The sequence below is a fragment of the Engystomops pustulosus genome, chromosome 11 (assembly GCF_040894005.1).
Source record: "Engystomops pustulosus chromosome 11, aEngPut4.maternal, whole genome shotgun sequence".
NCBI classification, from domain to species: Eukaryota; Metazoa; Chordata; class Amphibia; order Anura; family Leptodactylidae; genus Engystomops; species Engystomops pustulosus.
The window spans coordinates 64373823-64394990 of record NC_092421.1 but is presented as its reverse complement, the minus strand read 5'-3'; the positions used below and the strand labels follow the sequence as shown (position 1 = coordinate 64394990).

Genomic DNA, 21168 nt, shown 5'->3' with positions numbered 1-21168 from the left:
ACTACCAGCCTGCTTCTGACCTCCAGCCTGGACTACTATTCGGTACTGTATCCTTGGCTGCCACCGCGGGCTAGTCGCACCTGTGGAGCGACCTGGTGGCACCACGCCACAGCAAGACCATCCCTCTTTACGGCTGGCTCTGGTGAAGACCAGGTTCCACTTAGATTCTGGTCCCAGGTGTCGGCTAGTACCCACGGTGGTGTAGAGCGTCCACTGACCCCGAACCCTGACAGACAACATGGTGATTACAGACTTCTCTGGAGCAGTGCATAATTAGGTTGAGCAAAAGCGCCGGGGCAGCAAGAGGAGCGAAAGAGCTTCATTATAATAATTTTATAATTCGTTTTTTTAGAAAAACCACTCATTTCAGTGATTAAACAAGATATGTTTCTGCATCAGTGTAGCTTCATAATGCATAAAATCAAATGGTAGGTTTCCTTTAAGGTGGTGAAGGGTTAAGCAGGTGAGAGAATAGAGGTTATCTCATTTTATAGACAGAGATCTAGCAGTTTTCTCCAGAAGCTGAGGACGCTCGGGCAGTTCTGTAGCATTTTCTTACAAGCTTCGTTGTGTGGCCCCAATGACACCTCTACTTTATTCTTTGAATCATTACAATCATTTAGATAACATTTGATTGTTTACAATTTAAGGCTTTTAAGAAAATTAAAATCTTTGAAACTTGTGTTAGCATCGCCATATTCTGCAAAAGCGATGATTTGGACATCTTGGGGTTTGTTTTTTTAATCTTTTCATAGGTTTGGGAAAGACCTGTAGTTTTTCAAAGGGGCGGGTGTTTTCTATTATGATGGGTGTTTTTTTTTTTTTTTTTACATTTTATAAAAACCCTAATTTTTTTTTTTTAAGATTATTCAATACTTTTCTCCTGGGGCACGATGCAGGTAGGGGACACTTTGAGCTACATGTTATGCTGTTGTGCATGAAGCTGACCTCTGAATTCATTGTTTACTAATGTAAAGGTGGGAGGGGGATTTGGGGGGATGACCCTATAGAGACAACATAGACTCTGTACCATGTCACAGTTGGGGACCTGCAGTGTATGAAGCAAGATGGGCTCCGCTGCTGCTGGATTCCTCCTCACTTTCATCATCCTTCTGTCCTGTACCCCAACTTCTCAGCGGGTCAGTATTATAATTGTGGGGTGCTGGGGGCCGGATTATACTGTGGAGCTACACAGTGCATTTATACTGGCAGAGAGTGCAGGTTACAGGGGAGGATAGTAGGGCTATCTACACACATGGATTCTCCTGTAGAGAATGTCTGCAGTGTAATACAGCAGAAGGGTAGTGTATGGGACGTATCCTTATACTGCTCATCACTACTCCCATCATCCTGAGGACAGAGTAACACCCGGGACCTTGTTGTCAAGCCCCAGCAATGAATAGATCTAATGATAAATGTGGAAAATCTGAAGTTATGTAACAGCCCCACCCCCTATATACACACTCATACATACATATACATGTCATACATACAAATATACACACTCATACATACATGTCATACATTCATACACATATCATACATACAATATACACACTCATATCATACATACAAATATACACACTGATATATATATATATATATATATATATATATATACACACTCATACATACATACATACATACATACACATATCATACATACAATATACATACACATATCATACATACAAATATATATTTTTTCATACACATACATAGACACACACAGCACTGGGGCAGCAGACAGTGACATCCTCAGTAAGACACATTTATCTTCTATTCCAGATGTTCTTAATGTCGCACATGACATTTATCTTTTCAAATTGTCTCAAATTTGCAACATTTTTTTTTTTTTTTGGCGCACAAACAATACTTAAGGAAAACTTAGAAATTGGAAAGAAGTGACTTGAGACATTTATGCGACATTTTTAAGACATTTGTAACAATATCTGAAAAAAAAGACTCATCTAACATAAGAAAAAAGTGAAAAAACTTTTGTATATAATGGAGCTATAGCGGACCACCAGCTTATCATTGCTGACTACTGAATGCGCTTACACCCTGGGGGGATGTGGTGTGATATACTGCCTATTGGTTGGGCTGTGTAAACAGACAATTCCCCGCAATGTTTCTATTTCCACAAATTCTATAGGGGCTATTCATATATATACATCAAAGCTGCACAATCCCCGAAAACGTTGGAAAGTCTGATGAAAGTGCGATCCACGACCCTTAGTAAATAAGCCCCAATGTATCAGACAAGTAAAATGTAACAAACCATTAGAATAGGAAACTATAATAATATAATGATATAATGTAGACTGGATAGAAATTGTGAGATGTGTAGGGGTAGTATGGGTTTCCTGCCTCTGCTGGTAAACAAGTGTGACATCTACACATTAATCCACACCCCTTTCCGGCTAAGTCACACCCACTGGACACTTGAGCCTCGTAAAGCATCTATCATGTAAAATAAATGCAGTGGATTATGATGTTGGCCAGTTTACCATCCGCTGACTGCAAGCAGAGGTCTTGAAAATGACAAAGAATTAATACAAAGTCGATTAGAAAGATACTTCTAGTACAGAGATGAAGCAATTTTCTCAAGCAACAAAATTATTATATAATTATATTCTAGGTTATTGCTCATTGATAAGTAAGTGCCCCCTGCGGGGTCTCATTCTCAGCTTTCTCTTCACAGGTTCATCATCATCTGAATCACCACGGTAAGTAGTGATTAGATATTCACTGTATGTGGAGGGATAGACAGCCTCACCGGTAGCTCTGCTTGTTTTCAGTGAATGGCTGCACTCAACTGATGTTTCAATCCAGATTCTGTAAAACAGGCCAGTAAGGTCAGCCAGTGCTGTGACATGAAGAGAGGAAAGATAGTCAGGTCTTACAGTAAGGATTCTTTACTCCGAGAGCGGAGGCTTTGGAAGCACCTTAAAGGGAACCTGTCACCAGGGGGCTATTTTTATCAGGGGACAGGATAAAGTACTGCTTATGCCAAATATGTTTTTAAATAATGTCTGTGTTATATGGTGTTTAAAGTAGAATATCTGAGACATTACCCGGCTCCCTGCCTGTGGGTCCCGGAGAGGAAAATGCCAAAAGACAACTTCTGTCTGCTGTGTAATATATTCACTGCTCTCCTGGCTCCTACATGACCGCTCTGGAGGAGTAACACTGTGGAAGATGTTCCAAGAAAGTAAGGGTTCTTTACTGTAAGAGCAGTAAAAGGCAAATAAGAACAGATAGTTGGTCCGGTATTTCCATGCAGTCCACAGCGGGTGTCTATCATATTTCTGTTGCTGCTGCATTTATGCTTATAGAGAATTATCTGCACTGATACACTGTAACAAACTGATGATCTTTCTAAGCAAGTCAAGGTCAGGCTTCATGATGACATCTGCTGTATGTATCTGACCCACCTCTACAGATCACTTGCTGATTGATCAAGAAAGGCGACTGGTGGAAGAAGTGTATGCGATGAACCTGCATTACTACGACACCATGGAGGGTAAATCCACGCAATGCACTAATGTGGTCAATGTCATACCACAATATCCCCACTCACCCAAATATAAGATATAAGTCAGCAAAAAACATCCATAGTATAGGAGGAGGGAGTGCACCTGCAACTTCTATGTGTGTGAGACTGTAAGCTGTGAGAGGGGAGAGAGAGCAGCCAGAGAGGTAGAGTACACTGGCCAGTGCCAACCTACAAGACAACCTTAAATATACATATAGATTTATACATAAATACAGAGGGAGGGAGTGCAGCTGCAGCTTATGTGTGTGTAAGACTGTAAGCTGTGAGAGGGGAGAGAGAGCAGCCAGAGGAGAACAGCACACTGGCCAGTGCTACTGCAAAACAAGACAGACCATACAATATACATATAGAGTAATACATAAAATGCAAGAGGAGGGAGTACAGCTGCAGCTTCTGTGTGTGTGAGAGACTGTGAGAGGGGAGAGGGAGCAGTCAGAAGGGGAACAACAGACCAGTCAGTGTCACCCCACAACACATTCTCCCTATATAGAGTATAAGATAAGGTATATGTATATAAAGTATACATATAGAGTAATTAATAAAATACAAGGAGGAGGGAGTACAGCTGCAGCTTATCTATGTGTGAGACTGCAAGCTGCGAGAGGGGAGGTAGAGCAGCTAGATTGGTAGATTATATTGCTTAGTGCAGAGAGCAAATTTATGACTCCACACAAGGATGACCCGCCCATTTAGCAGACTGGGAGAGAAAGTGTGCACTTACAGAATGGGCCCCAGTCCCTCATAGAGATCGGGTCGCAGAACCCGGACCTTGTGATCATTCACTACAGAGAAGACCATGATTGGGGGCAGGATAGTGGAGAGGTGATCTGTGTGCACTGATAATGTGATCCCTCCTTTCCAGATCCCTGCAGCTCTCATCCATGCTTTAATCACGGGACATGTGTGCAAGCGGAGCAGGGATACACGTGTCGCTGCACGGAGTTCTTTTCTGGATTGAACTGTGAGAAAGGTAAGTGACTTATCTGCAGGTATAGTCCAATATGGTGGCCTGCACTAAACAAGGAGGGGGGCTCTGCGAGGCCATCAGACACCCCAGGGGTCACATAAATCAGCTGCACATACATGAAATCCACATCAGGCCTGTCCATGAACTAATGAAGACAAGGGGGAAGGAGTCTCTACTGTAAGAGCGGTCTGGTTGTGGAACGCACTTCAAAGATAACTACTGTAAGAGCTGGAAGGCTCTCAATAGGCAGCAAGGATTCCCTACTGTAACAGCAGCAGCCTGTGGAAGGGTCCCTATAGAGAGATAGGGATGTAAGGAATAGGACTGTGGAAAATTTAGAAAAGACATTAGGAATTCTCTACTGCATTGGTGGCGAACCTATGGCACGGGTGCCAAAGGTGGCACTCAAAGACCTCTCTTTGGGCATGCAAAGCACAACCTTAAAGCAGCACAACCTTGGCTAACTGGGACTACAGAAGAAGCAAGAAGGTATGGACAGGCTTGGATTATCGTTGGAGCTCCTGGAGGGAAGCTACAATAATATTGCAAATTTCTCCTCCTTCTTTCTACTGTATTCATGCCCTCAAGACGCCAATACAATTGAAAGCTGTGACAGAGCAGGGAGTATTAAATTACCGTGTTGCCACTTTGCAATACCTAAGTGAGGTTCTAAAAGGTTCGCCATCCCTGCTCTACTGTATAATTAACTACTATAACAGTAGGAATCTCTGGAAGGATTCTCTACTGTAAGAGCAGTAGGGTTACAGGATAAATAAGGATTATCTACTGTTAGAGCAGTAATGTGAAAGATAATAAGTAGTTATCTAATGAAATAACAATAACAATGTGAAAAACTATCTACAGACCACAGGCCATAAAGGTAATAGAATAATCGAATAGATGAGAAGTTGTCTTTACTGTGTGAGCGGTAAGTAATAGAATAGATGTGAAGGATTCTTAATTGTATGAGCAGTAAGATCATAGAATAGATGGAAAGGAGTCGTTCTGTTTGAGCAGTAAGGTTAAGTAAGTTTAAGGGAAGGAGTCTTTCTGTATGAACTGTGAAGTTATAAAATAGATGGGAAGGAGTCTTTACTGTGAGTGCATTCAGCACTGTTGAATATTCTTCCTAGAAGTTAAGGATGATTTACTGTAGGATCAGTAATGATGATGAACGATTCCTATAGACTGTGAGGATTCTTTACTGTATGAGCACTAATGCTGTGGGATATCCTCTCTAGAGCGGTCAGTAATGGTACAGAGACAATTGTAGGAATTCTTTCCTGTAATGTTTGCAGCAGGAGGAGACCTGCAGATGGACTCAACTGCCAATCTATGGCACGGGTGCTGGAGGTGGCACTCAGAGCCCTCTTTATGGGCACCCGCGCCATCACTCCAGAACGGAGTTCGCCAGACAGGACTCAAGGCATCTTGAAGTCCCAGGCAGCCCAGGACCCCAGAAGGAAACTACAATGATACTCTACTGTATTAGTGTCCTCAGGTGCCTATACAATTTAAACCTGTGAAAGAGTAGGGAGTAATAAGTTACTGCTTAAATTGTCGCATTGGCACTTTGTGAAAAATACATGGGTTTCGGTTGTAGTTTGGCACTTGGTGTCTAAAAGGTTCGCCATCACTGTCCTAGAGGATACAACCTCCTGCTGCAGCATGTGAAGATGAGAATTCTTTCCTGTAAAGGCAGTGAATATATAATATTGTTCGTGCACTATCCATCCCTCTAGTTTCTGAATCTCTGTATGTTTTGTGGACAGTGATCCGCCCATGTAAGAGAGACACCTGTGGCCATGGAGATTGCGTACTGAAGAAATACGCCCCGTACTACAAGTGTCGCTGTCAATATCCCTACAATGGACTCGCCTGCACCTCAGGTAAGAGTGGGAGATTCATTGAACCATTTTTGCCAGAATTCCGGAGTGCGCCACATTCAGTTGTAGACCATTTTCGGACAATTTTCTGACTTGTCTGAAGAAGTGAAATGGCCTTGGGGAAGGGTCGAGACTTAAACTGGGTGCTGGAAAATTCAGGTGTTATCAGACCTCACACTGCTGTGTTCTGTGCTCTCTACAGCCAATGTAATGTCCCTGGAGAGATGTGTAATCAGACCTCACACTGCGGTGTTCTGTGCTCTCTACAGCCAATGTAATGTCCCTGGAGAGATGTGTAAGGCTGGGTTCATATCAGGTTATTTGCTATAAGTTGTGAGGACATGTCAGGGGTATTCCGACTTGTCCTTAAAACGCATGGCACAGCCGTATCCCACTGCAGCATGCCTATACAGTGGGATATATCACCCAGAGACCCCCTGAATACAGGGGGAGGAGTGTACATCAGCAGCAGGCAGATATTGTCCTTTTATGGATAGTGACCTAATTGCCTGCCCCCCTCCTCAAATCTGGCTGAGTAGCAATCAGCTGCCCATAGAGTCAGTGTTAAATATTGTCCCATGGAGAGATGTGTAATCAGATCTCACCCTGCTGTGCCCTGTGATATCTGCAGCCAGTGTTATGTATTCTCCCTAAAGAGATATGTCATCACACATCCGTGTATGTTGTTAGTAGCAGCTGGACTGTGAAATATGGATTAATATTACAGGATTGTATTTTTTTAGTGCACTAGGGGCGTGGACTCCCACTGCTGTGCTCTGTGCTTTCTGCAGCCAATGTTATATATTGTCCTTGCAGAGATGTGTAATCAGACCTTTGTGTATTTTGTTAGAAGCAGCAGGAATATGAAATACAGATTTGTATTCCAGGATTGTAGCTTCACACTGCTGTGCTCTTTGCTCTCTGACATGTACTGCTCCACATCCCCTCCCCCTGGTAATATACTGGGCTCCTGGTTGGATACTACAGCACAGGTGGGTCTGTAGAATAGTTCAATGGAGAGATCAAAGACCAAAGCAGTGTGAGGACACCGCACCAGGGCACATGGAGAAGTGATATCAGTGACTGCATAGTGTGCTCCCCTGGGTTGTTACTGACAATGTTCTTCTTGCAGTTGAGACTGTGTGCACCCGCAACCCCTGCAAGAACGGGGGAACCTGCCGAGAGAAACCCCTCAACAAGTTCATCTGCGTCTGTCCAAAGGACTTCAGAGGGACGTTCTGTGAGATCGGTGAGTGGCCTGTATGATCCACGCCCAATGAGAATCGGAAGAGTCACCTGAGCGGGGCCCAGCTCACTGGTTCTGTAGCAGCCTCCGGATCATGGTGCAGTGTGTTTTTTCAGTGTTATGTATTGTCCCTCGAGAGCTGTGTAATCAAGACTCACACTGCTGTGCTCTCTGCAGACACAGTTATGTACTGTCCCTGGAGAGATATGTAATCAGGCCTCACACTCCTGTGCTCTGTGCTCTCTGCAGCCATTGCTATGTATTGTCCCTGGAGAGATGTGTAATCAGGCCTCACACTGCTGTGCTCTCTGCAGCCAGTGTTATGTACTGTCCCTGGAGAGATGTGTAATCAGGCCTCACACTGCTGTGCTCTGTGCTCTCTACAGCTAGTGTTATGTACTGTCCCCGGATAGATGTGTAATCAGGCCTCACACTGCTGTGCTCTGTGCTCTCTGCAGCCATTGCTATGTATTGTCCATGGAGAGATATGTAATCAGACCTCAGTGTATGTTGTTAGTAGCAGCAGGACTGTGATATATGGATTTATATTCCAGGATTGCGTACTATGGCCCTGGGGAAGTTTAACCCCTTGACCCAGATTCTTTTCTATTGTTGAATTTTTTATAAGATTTTATCTTATTTTCGTGTGTTGTATACGCTATGCGGATGATACATTTCTGTACACCAAGAATCTACACCAACAATTTCCAGCTGTAGAACTATTGAACTATCCCGAACAAAATTTTAGGATATAATAAAATCTATGGAGGTCATTCATTTCTATTTTTATTCCTTTTTTTGTCTTTTTTGAGACGTTTTTTGGCGCATTGCAATTTTTGCGCCTTTTTGGGGACATTTTGAAATGTCAGTCGAATATTAGTTTATTGTCAGTAAAGCACATTTTATCTTCTATTCCAGATGAGTTGAATGTCACAAATGACACTTATCTTTCAAATTGTCTAAAATTGGAGACATTTTTTGGCACAAAAAAACCTCCAGACTAAACCAAAGTTAAAGGGGTGTTCCCGTGCACCTGTGTGACCATAGACAGATTTCTGTCCACTGGAAGAAAACAATAATGATTTCTATAGAATGACAGCAAGCAGAGATCTAGAAAACTGTAAGGAATTGATACAGAAAGTCTATTGGAAAACTGTATAACTTTTCATTATACAAACAATAACATTAACCCCTTAAGGACCAGGCCCTTTTTTGTTTTTGCGTTTTTATTTTTCACTCCCCACCTTCAAAAATCTATAACTTTTTTATTTTTCCGTGTACAGAGCTATGTGATGGCTTATTTTCTGCGTAACAAATTGCACTTCGTAGTGATGGTATTAAATATTCCATGCCGTGTACTGGGAAGCAGGAAAAAAATTCTAAATGCAGTGAAAATGATGAAAAAACACATTTGCGCCATTTCTTGTGGGCTTGGTTTTTACAGCTTACACTGTGCGCCCCAAATGACAGGTCTATTTCATTCATTGGGTCAATACGATCACAAGGATACCAAATTTGTATAGGTTTTATAATGTTTTCATACATTTACAAAAATTAAAACCTCCTGTACAGAAAGAAAATTCTTCATTTTGCTGTGTTCTTGCGCTAATAACTTTTTCATACTTTGGTGTATGGAGCTGTGGGTGGTGTCATTTTTTGCGACTTCTGATGACGTTTTCAATGCTTCTACTTTTAGGACTGTGCGACCTTTTGATCACTTTTTATAGAATTTTTTCTATTTTTCAAAATGGCAAAAAAATGCCATTTGCGACTTCGGGCGCTATTTTCCGCTACAGGGTTAAACGCAGTGAAAAACGGTTATTATATTTTGATAGATCGGGCATTTTCGGACGCGGCGATACCTAATGTGTTTATGATTTTTACGGTTTATTTATATTTATATCAGTTCTAGGGAAAGGGGGGTGATTTGAATTTTTATGTTTTTTTTAATATAATTTTTTTTTTTTACTTTTTTTTATTTATTTTTTTTACTATTTTTCAGACTCCCTAGGGTACTTTAACCCTAGGTTGTCTGATTGATCCTACCATATACTGCCATACTACAGTATGGCAGTATATGGGGATTTTGCATACCATCTATTACAATGTGCAGATCGCACATTGTAATAGATGGCCTCGATCATGACAGCCTCGGATCTTTGTGTGATCCCAGGCTGTCATGGCAACGGATCGACACTCCCCGGTGACGTCACGGGGAGTGACGATCGGAGCCAAGATGGCGGCGCCCACGCGCCGCCGGCTCTTTAATGCCGCCGGCAGCTTTGCCGGCGGCGATCAAAGGGTTAACACCCGCGATCGGTGCAAGCACCGATCGCGGGTGTTAGCGACGGGCATTTGCTTCATTATGAAGCAAATGCCCGGTGAGTATGAAGAGCCCTCTTCATACTCCCCCATGCGCAGTAAGACGTAAGGGTACGTCTTATTGCGCTATGGGGTTAATTAGCCGAATTAGCCGCTTAAGGAAAGCGTAGAAAATGGAAAGAAGTGACTTGAGACATTTGTGCGACATTTTTGAGACACTTGTAACAAATGTCTCCAAAAAATCTGAAAAAACCCATTTAACACAAGAAAAAAAAGGGAGATTGATAAATTACCAAAGGAGCAGATAAGATAAATGACCCCCAATGTTTATACAAGTTACCATTGTAGTGTATGTGAGTTACAGGCGGTCCCCTACTTAAGGACACCCGACTTACAGACAACTCATAGTTACAGACAGACCCCTCTGCCCACTGTGACCTCTGGTGAAGCTCTCTGGATGCTTTAAAATAGTCCCAGATTGCAATAATCAGCTTAAAATTGTCTGCAATGAAGCTTTATTGATAATTCTTGGTCCAATTACAGCAAAAAAATTTGAAACTCCAATTGTCACTGGGGCAAAAAAAAAATTGTCGGGAACTACAATGATAAAATATACAGTTTCGACTTACATACAAATTCAACTTAAGAACAAACCTACAGTCCCTATCTTGTATGTAACCCGGGGACTGCCTGTACTCTAATGGACACCAGGACATTGGGGGTCATTTATTATTCATGTCGCAAGGTTCTTTTGTTGCCGCACTGTGTATTGTAATAGTCTGTGATTCTTTATTTATTTATGTTGCGCGGAGAAAGTGTCCGAAATGACTCCTCACCCATGAAGGCGAAGTAGGACTTGGTGGACTTTCTTTTTCTTGGTCCAAGGGTTCAACATAAATTGCGCCAAACTAGGGTCAGAGAAACGACAAGAGCAGGAATAGTGTTGGGATTCACAAGGTGCTCCTAAATTGAGCAACAACAAAAAAACAAAAGCTAATTTGTGGCGCCAACAAATAATAAAAATGTTGCGGCATCAAAAATTTTTTAAATATGGCAGCCACAAAACTGGAGTAAATCCTATAATAAGTGACCCCGATTGTCTCTAATTTCAAACCCATGTCCTCACACTGCTGTGCTCCGTGCTATCTGCGGCCCGTGTTATGTATTGTCCCTGGAGAGATATGTAATCAGACCTTTGTGTATGTTGTTAGTAGCAGCAGGACTGTGATATATGGATTTATATTCCAGGATTGTAGATTCTGCAAGTGCACAGCGGGTGTGTCCTCACACTGCTGTGCTCTTGGCATAAAACAACTCCACAGCATTTTCTCTCTGATTTGAGTAAAAAATGTACCAATCCATGGGTCAAATGCTGCAGGAAGTACAAAGAGGAGGAGCAGTGGCGTAACTACCACCGTAGCAGCCGTAGCGGTTGCTACGGGGCCCGTGAACTTAAGGGGCCCGGGGACGCACGGCCGCATGTGCTTAACTCCCTCCCAAACAGCCTCCCATACGCCGGCCGACAAAGGGGAGCGACCACCCACCCCGTGACTGACCCACCCCGAATACTGAACTTCCCTCCCAGCTGCCGGCACAAGGAACCGCCGACCACACTGCCCGCCCCCACCGCACTATCCCCGCGCGCGCGCCCCCAGCACTTGCTGCCCGCCCCCCGCACTTGCCGCCCGCCCCCGCACTTGCCAATCGCCCGCCCCCCCGCACTTGCCATCCGCCCGCCCCCCCCGCACTTGCCATCCGCCCGCCCCCCCCGCACTTGCCATCCGCCCGCCCCCCCGCACTTCACATCTGCCCGCCCCCCCCGCACTTCACATCTGCCCGCCCCCCCCCGCACTTCACATCTGCCCGCCCCCCGCACTTGCCGCCCGCCCCCCCGCACTTGCCATCCGCCCGCCCCCCCCGCACTTTCCATCCGCCCGCCCCCCGCACTTGACAACCGCCCGCCCCCCCGCACTTGCCATCCGCCCGCCCCCCCGCACTTCACATCTGCCCGCCCCCCCCGCACTTCACATCTGCCCGCCCCCCCCCCGCACTTCACATCTGCCCGCCCCCCGCACTTGCCGCCCGCCCCCCCGCACTTGCCATCCGCCCGCCCCCCCCGCACTTTCCATCCGCCCGCCCCCCGCACTTGACAACCGCCCGCCCCCCCGCACTTGCCATCCGCCCGCCCCCCGCACTTGACAACCGCCCGCCCCCCCGCACTTGCCATCTGCCCGCCCCCCGCACTTGCCAACCGCCCGCCCCCCCGCACTTGCCATCCGCCCGCCCCCCGCACTTGACAACCGCCCGCCCCCCCGCACTTGCCATCTGCCCGCCCCCCGCACTTGCCAACCGCCCGCCCCCCCGCACTTGCCATCTGCCCGCCCCCCCGCACTTGCCATCTGCCCGCCCCCCCGCACTTGCCAACCGCCCGCGAACCCACCTGCCCGCCCGAACGCCGAACCACCCAGCTGATGGCCTACACAGCCCCCACGCTGGACATCAAAAAAGTAAGTACTATTATTTACATGTGTTTGTATATATATATGCTAATGTGTGTGTTTTGTATATATATGCTAATGTGTGTGTTTTGTATATACATATATATGCTTGGGTATGTGTATGTATATATATACTTATGTTTGGGTGTGTGTGTGTATATATATATATATATATATATATATATATATATATATATATATATACTAGTGCTTGTGTGTGTGTGTGTCTATGTGTATATATATACTAGTGCTTGTGTGTGTGTCTATGTGTATATATATACTAGTGCTTGTGTGTGTGTGTGTCTGTGTATATATATGCTAGTGCTTGTGTGTGTGTGTATATATATAATATATAAATGCTGTAATGCTGTATGTGTGTTTTTGTATATGGTGCGAATGTGAATGTATGCATGTGCTGTATGTGTGTACATGCTATACGTGTGTATATGCTATGTATACTAAATGTATGTGTGTAAATGCTGTATGTACTGTATGTAAACACTGTATGTATATGTTGTGTTTATACTGTATGTATAAGTATACATATACATACTATATGTATATAATGTGTATGTAGTATACAGTAAGTGTGCAAATTTGATGTGTATATACTGTATGAGTTTGTATATATGTGTATAAATGTATTTGTGTACATAAATGTATGCATATGAGTGCATACATGTATGTATGTGGATGCGAGTATAGGATAGTGAATGTATGAGTGTAGAACTTTATATGTGTCTATATGTCTGTATAAATTTGCATATATCTTTTAAATGGGAAGGGGGCCCCATGCAGAAATCTGCTATGGGGCCCAGCCACTACTAGTTACGCCACTGAGGAGGAGCTTTGAAGCAGCTCAATGCGAACAGCACAGAGCACAGCAGTGTCAGGACATGCCTCCAGTGCACTTGCAGAAGCTACAATCCTACTAACAACATATATAGTGGTCTGATTACACATCTCTCTGTAGACAATACACAGCACTGGCTGCAGAGAGCACAGAGCACAGCAGTGTGATCACACCAGGGACACTAGCTGCAATCTGTATGGTTACACCTGCTGACACTTCCTAGATCTTGTTCCTTTGTATCAGTTATTATCCTCATTCATCTCTTTGTGTTCTTGCCTCCTCAGCGGTCACTGACTGCTACAGGAATGATGGTCTCCGATACCGCGGTCAGGTCAGCCATACAGAGGAGGGGCAGCGCTGTCTGCCCTGGGACTCCTACCTCCTGGCACGGGAGAGTGTCAATGCCTTTATTCCGGACATTTGGCAGTTTGGGGTCGGGGAGCACAACTATTGCAGGTACTGAATTCATGGAGTGCAGAATACATTCCCATGCACAGAGCTCCCCCTAGAGGAAAGATTTCTTTGAAAATTTTCCCTTGTTTTATATTTGCAGCTCCCATGCATAGCTATCTGTCTCCAAGGTAACAGACTACAAACATTGTGAAATCTGATCCTGTAATGACACATGTTTTACCCCCAGTCGAGTTGTGTATAAATAGGTTCTGCATTATCTGAGGTGTGTATTAGGTGAGGTTCTGCAGCAGCTAAAGTGTGTATGATGATCTCCTGCAGCAGCTAAGGTGTGTACAGTGAGGATATGCAGCAACAGAGGTGTGTATTATAATGTTCTTCAGCAGCTGAAGTGTGTAATGTGAAGTTCTGCAGCAGCTGAGGTGTGTATGATGATGTTATGCAGCAACAGAGGTTTGTTTTATAAAGTGCTGCAGTAGCTGAGGAGTGTATTATGATGTTCTGCAGCAGCTGAGGTGTGTATTATGATGCTCTGCAGTAGATGAGGTGTAAATAATTAGTTTCTGCTGCAGCTGAGGTGTGTACACTGATGTTATGCAGCAGCTGAGGTGTGTAATTTGATGTTCTGCAGCAGCTGAGGTGTGAATAATTAGGTTCCGCAGAAGCTGAGTGTGTACTATGATGTTCTGCAGCAGCTGAGTGTGTACTATGATGTTCTGCACAACTTGTTAAAATAACTGGATGGGGGGGCGGTCATTGGGGCTAATTTTGGGGTTTGTTCTGTTGCCTAAATGACCTAGAGCCTGCCCTGGTCCTTCCTCCCATTACACAGGAATCCGGATGGCGCTGAGAAGCCCTGGTGCTACTTCCAGGATAAGGAGGAGAAGCTGAGATGGGGCACGTGTAATGTGTCATCCTGTCCTGCAGGTGATTAACCCTTTATGTGTGACACACTGTGCATTGTGGGAGTTTTCATCGTTTGTAATTCTTCCCATTTCTCACCATTTTACGACATTTGTAAGATCCCTTCTTGCTGTCAGTAAATGGAAACATTCTCATTCACATCCAGAGTCTAATTAAAACGTGACATATTGGGGCACATTTACTTACCCGCTCCATTCGCGTTCCAGCGGCGGCTTCTCTGACGAGCGTTCAGGTCTTCCGGCGATTCATGAAGGTCCTGCGCCCGATGTCCACCAGGTGTTGCTGCTGCGCCAAAGTCCTCCGAGGTGCCCCGGAGTTCATCGTCTTAATCGTGGTGCATGGAGTATGGCCCATGCGACCAATTTTTTTTTTAAATGCGGCGGTTTTTCCGAATCCATCGGGTTACCGTTCGGCCACGCCCCCCCATTTCCGTCGCGTGCATGCCAGCGCCGATGCGCCACAAACCGATCGGGTGCGCCAAAATCCCGGGTCAATTCAGGTAAAATCGCTGCAAATCGGAAATATTCGGGTAACACGTCGGGAAAACGCGAATCGGGCCCTTAGTAAATGACCCCAATGGGGCAGACTTCGGCGCAGCAGCGACACCTGGTGGACATCGGGCGCAGGACCTTCATGAATCGCCGGAAGACCCGAACGCTCGTCAGAGAAGCCGCCGCTGGAACGCGAATGGACCAGGTAAGTAAATGTGCCCCAATATTTCTTACAGCTGAGGATTTGTTACAATTTATTCAGTCTAATCACCCCATCACTGATGGATACATGGTATCAGGGCAGACGTGGGATTTGTCCTGGTAACAAACCCTCAGCTGTGTGAAGGTACAAGCTGTATGAGTGAACCAGAGTCAATCTAGTAAAAGGGGCGGGGCTGTGACAGTAGTCGCCCAGAACAGTGACATTACAATTGCAGGTCTTTGTAATATAATCTAATGCTCTACCTTGGCTATAAAACTACAACTCCCAGCATTCTCTGACAGCTGTACTGTTTTCCCACTGGCCTAATATGAAATGACTTCACAATGTGGTGATTCTGGGTGGAGTTCCCCTTTAATGCCTCCCTAACATTGCTGGCTGGTGCCTTATGCTTTTATCTACAAGGAATAAAGAAGTATGACTCCCACCATCCGCTCACTTATCACCTTTACTGTTTTTAGTTCCACGTCCTCGTGTGACCTCCACTCAGAGGCCAATAACTTCTACAACACGTCCCATGACCAGCGTCAACGCCAGCGCTGCGTTCCCCACCTGCGGCATCAGAGAGCTGCTCAATAACACCCGAGGACGGATCTTTGGTGGGAAAAGGACGCAGCCGGGCAAACACCCGTGGTTGGCATCACTGCAGCTGAGGAGCCCTGCGGCAACATCCAACGCTGGGCATGTCTGCGGCGGGACGTTAATTGCTGAGTGTTGGATCCTGACAGCAGCGCATTGTGTGGCACAAATGTAAGTCATACTAACACAGCCTTCGTCTGTGCCTGAGGAATAAAGCACTTGGGGTGAGATAGAAGCTTCCTATTATCTCCAGCAGCCGCTGTCTGTCCCAGTGTCTCTTTTCCATCATTTAGAGACATCAGCAGAATAATATAGGACATTATAGAGAACCGATGACCTTGTGATGGAGATAAAGCACTTGGGGTCCTATTACCTCCATCAGCCTCTGTCTGTGTCGCTTCCCTCTTCACTTCCTTCCCTTCTGCATAGACTTCTATATACACCTGATCCCTCTAGAAGCTGCAGTCTGTCACGTTCTAGCAGGACGGATTGAGCAGAACATTTCAGAATGACGATAAGTTTGAGAAAACCCTCAGCTGTGAGGAGGAATCAGGACAGGGGTAGCCTATGGATGTAAATATGAATATTCTCTTAGACAAACAGCAAGCAGAGATCTTGATGCTGAAGAACTGAGCTGTGCTCTGTGTCTCCCCCAGGTCTCAGCCCCGTCTGTGGAGGGTGGCGCTGGGAAAGGTGGAGCTCCAAAAAAACGAGACATCAGAGCAAATATTTGATGTGGAGAAAATTATTATCCATGAAAAATACCGCCAGGAGATGTCCAGTCTCCATAACGATATCGGTGAGTGACAGCTCGGGGTCCGACATCCCCCTCTACCAAATACTTCCTCAGACCTCTTCTGCCAAGTGGGGAAACATGGCTCCTACAGCAGCTGTCACCCAGCTTTCCTAACATCCTGAACGACAGAAGCTGAGGAGCTACGAGAATGGATGCAGCTGGTTACATCCAAAGTCTTAAACATATTTATGGCTCCTGGGTGACATTTCTCTGTGTTCTCTGCAGCTCTTATGAAACTGAAGAAATTTGAGGGAAAATGTGCCAGAGAGACGCGCAACGTGAAGACGGCATGCCTACCGGACCGCGAGTTCTCACCGGGGAAGATCTGTGACATTGCTGGATGGGGGATGACAGAGAGAGGTGCAGTACACAATAAGGAGTGACCACAACCAAGAAAGGAAAGTCTCAGGATTATATAGTTACCACTAGGGGGAGCTGAATACATGAGGATCTATATAGTTACCACTAGGGAGAAATGAGTACATAGGGATTTATATAGTTACCACTAGGGGGAGCTGAGTGCATGAGGATTCATATAGTTACCACTAGGGGGAGCTGAATACATGAGGATCTATATAGTTACCACTAGGGAGAAATGAGTACATAAGGATTTATATAGTTACCACCAGGGGGAGCTGAGTGCATGGGGATTTATATAGTTACCACTAGGGAAGCTGAGTGCATGAGGATTTATATAGTTACCACTAGGGGGAGCTGAGTACATGAGGATTTATATAGTTACCACTAGGGAAGCTGAGTGCATGGGGATTTATATAGTTACCACTAGGGGGAGCTGAGTGCATGAGGATTTATATAGTTACCACTAGGGGGAGCTGAGTACATGAGGATTTATATAGTTACACCTAGGGGGAGCTGAGTACATGAGGATTTATATAGTTACCACTAGGGGGAGCTGAATACATGTGCATTTATATAGTTAGCACTAGGGGGAGCTGAGTGCATGGGGATTTATATTGTTACCACTAGGGGGAGCTGACTGCATGAGGATTTATATCAGGGGTCCCCAAACTTTTTACATAGAGGGCCGTTCACGGTCCCTCTCAGACCGTTGAAGGGCCGGACTAAAGTTAAAAAATAAAAAAAAATAAGAAATTCCTCTGTACACTGCACATATCCTATACTGCTCCTCCATCATTAATTATTTCCTATGCTTCCCCCCACCACTTATTATTTCCTATGCTGCCCCTCTATCATTAATTATTTCCCATACTGCCCCTCCATCATTAATTATTTTCTGTACTGCACCGCCATCATTATTTCCTATATTGCTTCTCCATCATTAATTGTTTCCCATACTGCTCCTCCATCATTAATTATTTCCCATACTGCCCCTCCATCAATTATTTCTCATACTGCCCCTCCATCATTAATTATTTCCCATACTGCCCCTCCATCAATTATTTCTCATACTGCCCCTCCATCATTAATTATTCCCTATACTGCCCCTCCATCATTAATTATTCCCTATACTGCCCCTCCATCATTAATTATTCCCTATACTGCCCCTCCATCATTAATTATTCCCTATACTGCCCCTCCATCATTAATTATTCCCTATACTGCCCCTCCATCATTAATTATTCCCTATACTGCCCCTCCATCATTAATTATTCCCTATACTGCTCCTCTATTATTAATTATTCCCTATACTGCCCCTCCATCATTAATTATTCCCTATACTGCCCCTCCATCATTAATTATTCCCTATACTGCTCCTCTATTATTAATTATTCCCTATACTGCTCCTCCATTATTAATTATTCCCTATACTGCCCCTCCATCATTAATTATTCCCTATACTGCTCCTCTATTATTAATTATTTCCTATACTGCCCCTCCACCATTAATTATTCCCTATACTGCCCCTCCATCATTAATTATTCCCTATACTGCCCCTCCATCATTAATTATTCCCTATACTGCTCCTCTATTATTAATTATTCCCTATACTGCCCCTCCATCATTAATTATTCCCTATACTGCTCCTCTATTATTAATTATTCCCTATACTGCTCCTCCATTATTAATTATTCCCTATACTGCCCCTCCACCATTAATTATTCTCTATACTGCCCCTCCACCATTAATTATTCCCTATACTGCTCCTCCATTATTAATTATTCCCTATACTGCCCCTCCATCATTAATTATTCCCTATACTGCTCCTCTATTATTAATTATTCCCTATACTGCTCCTCCATTATTAATTATTCAATATACTGCCCCTCCATCATTAATTATTCCCTATACTGCCCCTCCATCATTAATTATTCCCTATACTGCCCCTCCATCATTAATTATTCCCTATACTGACCCTCCATCATTAATTATTCCCTATACTGCCCCTCCATCATTAATTATTCCCTATACTGCCCCTCCATCATTAATTATTCCCTATACTGCCCCTCCACCATTAATTATTCCCTATACTGCCCCTCCATCATTAATTATTCCCTATACTGCCCCTCCATCATTAATTATTCCCTATACTGCTCCTCCATCATTAATTATTCCCTATACTGCCCTATACTATATTTAAGGCCCCCATAATTAATTATTTTTTTTATATCCGGGCCCCCCGGCCACCAAAATATATTTGCTGCTGGTTAAAAAAAAAAAATCCTATACTCACCTCTGGCAGCGGCTCCCGAGTCTTCTATCTTCGGGCTGCTGTCGGCCGGGAAGGGGTGCGCGGCCGCGTGATGACGTCATCACGCGGCCGCACACTCAGGTTCACGGAGCGATGTGCGCCGGGGTCGTCTTCCGGCCACATCGCTCCACCTGTAATAATAGTGCTCGAGCGGCCGTATCGGCCGCGTCGAGCACTATTCAGGGGCGGGCAGGAGCTTCCTGTCCGGACGGACGGAGGCTCCTGCCTGACTGCCGCGACTTGCCGGGGGCCTCAGCAGGAGCCGCTGGCGCTCCAAGGGGCCGGATAAAAACGGTCCGCGGGCCGCATGTGGCCCGCGGGCCGTAGTTTGGGGACCACTGATTTATATAGTTACCACTAGGGGTAGCTAAGTACATGAGGATTTGCATTATTACCACTAGGGGGAGCTGAATACATGAGGATCTATATAGTTACCACTAGGGAGAAATGAGTACATAGGGATTTATATAAATACCACTAGGGGGAGCTGAGTGCATGAGGATTTATATAGTTACCACTAGGGGGAACTGAGTGCATGGGGATTTATATAGTTACCACTAGGGGGAGCTGAGTGCATGAGGACTTATATAGTTACCACTAGGGGTAGCTGAGTACATGAGGATTTATATAGTTACCACTAGGGGGAGCTGAATGCATGGGGATTTATATAGTTACCACTAGGGGGAGCTGAGTGCATGGGGATTTATATAGTTACCACTAGGGGTAGCTGAGTACATGAGGATTTATATAGTTACCACTAGGGGGAGCTGAATGCATGGGGATTTATATAGTTACCACTAGGGGGAGCTGACTGCATGAGGATTTATATAGTTACCACTAGGGGGAACTGAGTGCATGGGGATTTATATAGTTACCACTAGGGGGAGCTGAGTGCATGAGGACTTATATAGTTACCACTAGGGGTAGCTGAGTACATGAGGATTTATATAGTTACCACTAGGGGGAGCTGAATGCATGGGGATTTATATAGTTACCACTAGGGGGAGCTGAGTGCATGAGGACTTATATAGTTACCACTAGAGGGAGCTGAGTACATGAGGATTTATATAGTTACCACTAGGGGGAGCTGAATGCATGGGGATTTATATAGTTACCACTAGGGGGAGCTGAGTGCATGGGGATTTATGTAGTTACCACTAGGGGGAGCTGAGTACATGAGGATTTATATAGTTACCACTAGGGGGAGCTGAGTGCCTGAGAACTTATATAGTTACCACTAGGGGGAGCTGAGTGCATGAGGATTTATATAGTTACCACTAGGGGGAGCTGAGTGCATGGGGATTTATGTAGTTACCACTAGGGGGAGCTGAGTGCATGGGGATTTATGTAGTTACCACTAGGGGTAGCTGAGTACATGAGGATTTATATAGTTACCACTAGGGGTAGCTGAGTGCATGGGGATTTATGTAGTTACCACTAGGTGTAGCTGAGTACATGAGGATTTATATAGTTACCACTAGGGGGAGCTGAATGCATGGGGATTTATATAGTTACCACTAGGGGGAGCTGAGTGCATGGGGATTTATGTAGTTACCACTAGGGGTAGCTGAGTACATGAGGATTTATATAGTTACCACTAGGGGTAGCTGAGTGCATGGGGATTTATGTAGTTACCACTAGGGGTAGCTGAGTACATGAGGATTTATATAGTTACCACTAGGGGGAGCTGAGTGCATGACGATTTATATAGTTACCACTAGGAGGGGCTGAGTGCATGAGGATTT

General features: G+C 44.9%; 1 protein-coding gene across 1 annotated transcript in view; it reads left to right on the top strand.

The window, feature by feature from the left end:
• Positions 1-1044: 1044 nt before the first annotated feature.
• HABP2 (hyaluronan binding protein 2) overlaps positions 1045-21168 on the top strand; it is a 34448-nt gene continuing 14324 nt past the window's right edge. Inside the window, exons 1-11 of the mRNA XM_072130570.1 lie at positions 1045-1139; positions 2705-2729; positions 3446-3526; positions 4422-4529; positions 6299-6415; positions 7545-7661; positions 13616-13787; positions 14575-14669; positions 15839-16127; positions 16613-16755; positions 16978-17112. Coding sequence (XP_071986671.1) covers positions 1068-1139; positions 2705-2729; positions 3446-3526; positions 4422-4529; positions 6299-6415; positions 7545-7661; positions 13616-13787; positions 14575-14669; positions 15839-16127; positions 16613-16755; positions 16978-17112 — 1354 coding nt within the window. The 5' untranslated portion in view covers positions 1045-1067. The remainder of the gene's footprint in view (positions 1140-2704; positions 2730-3445; positions 3527-4421; positions 4530-6298; positions 6416-7544; positions 7662-13615; positions 13788-14574; positions 14670-15838; positions 16128-16612; positions 16756-16977; positions 17113-21168) is intronic.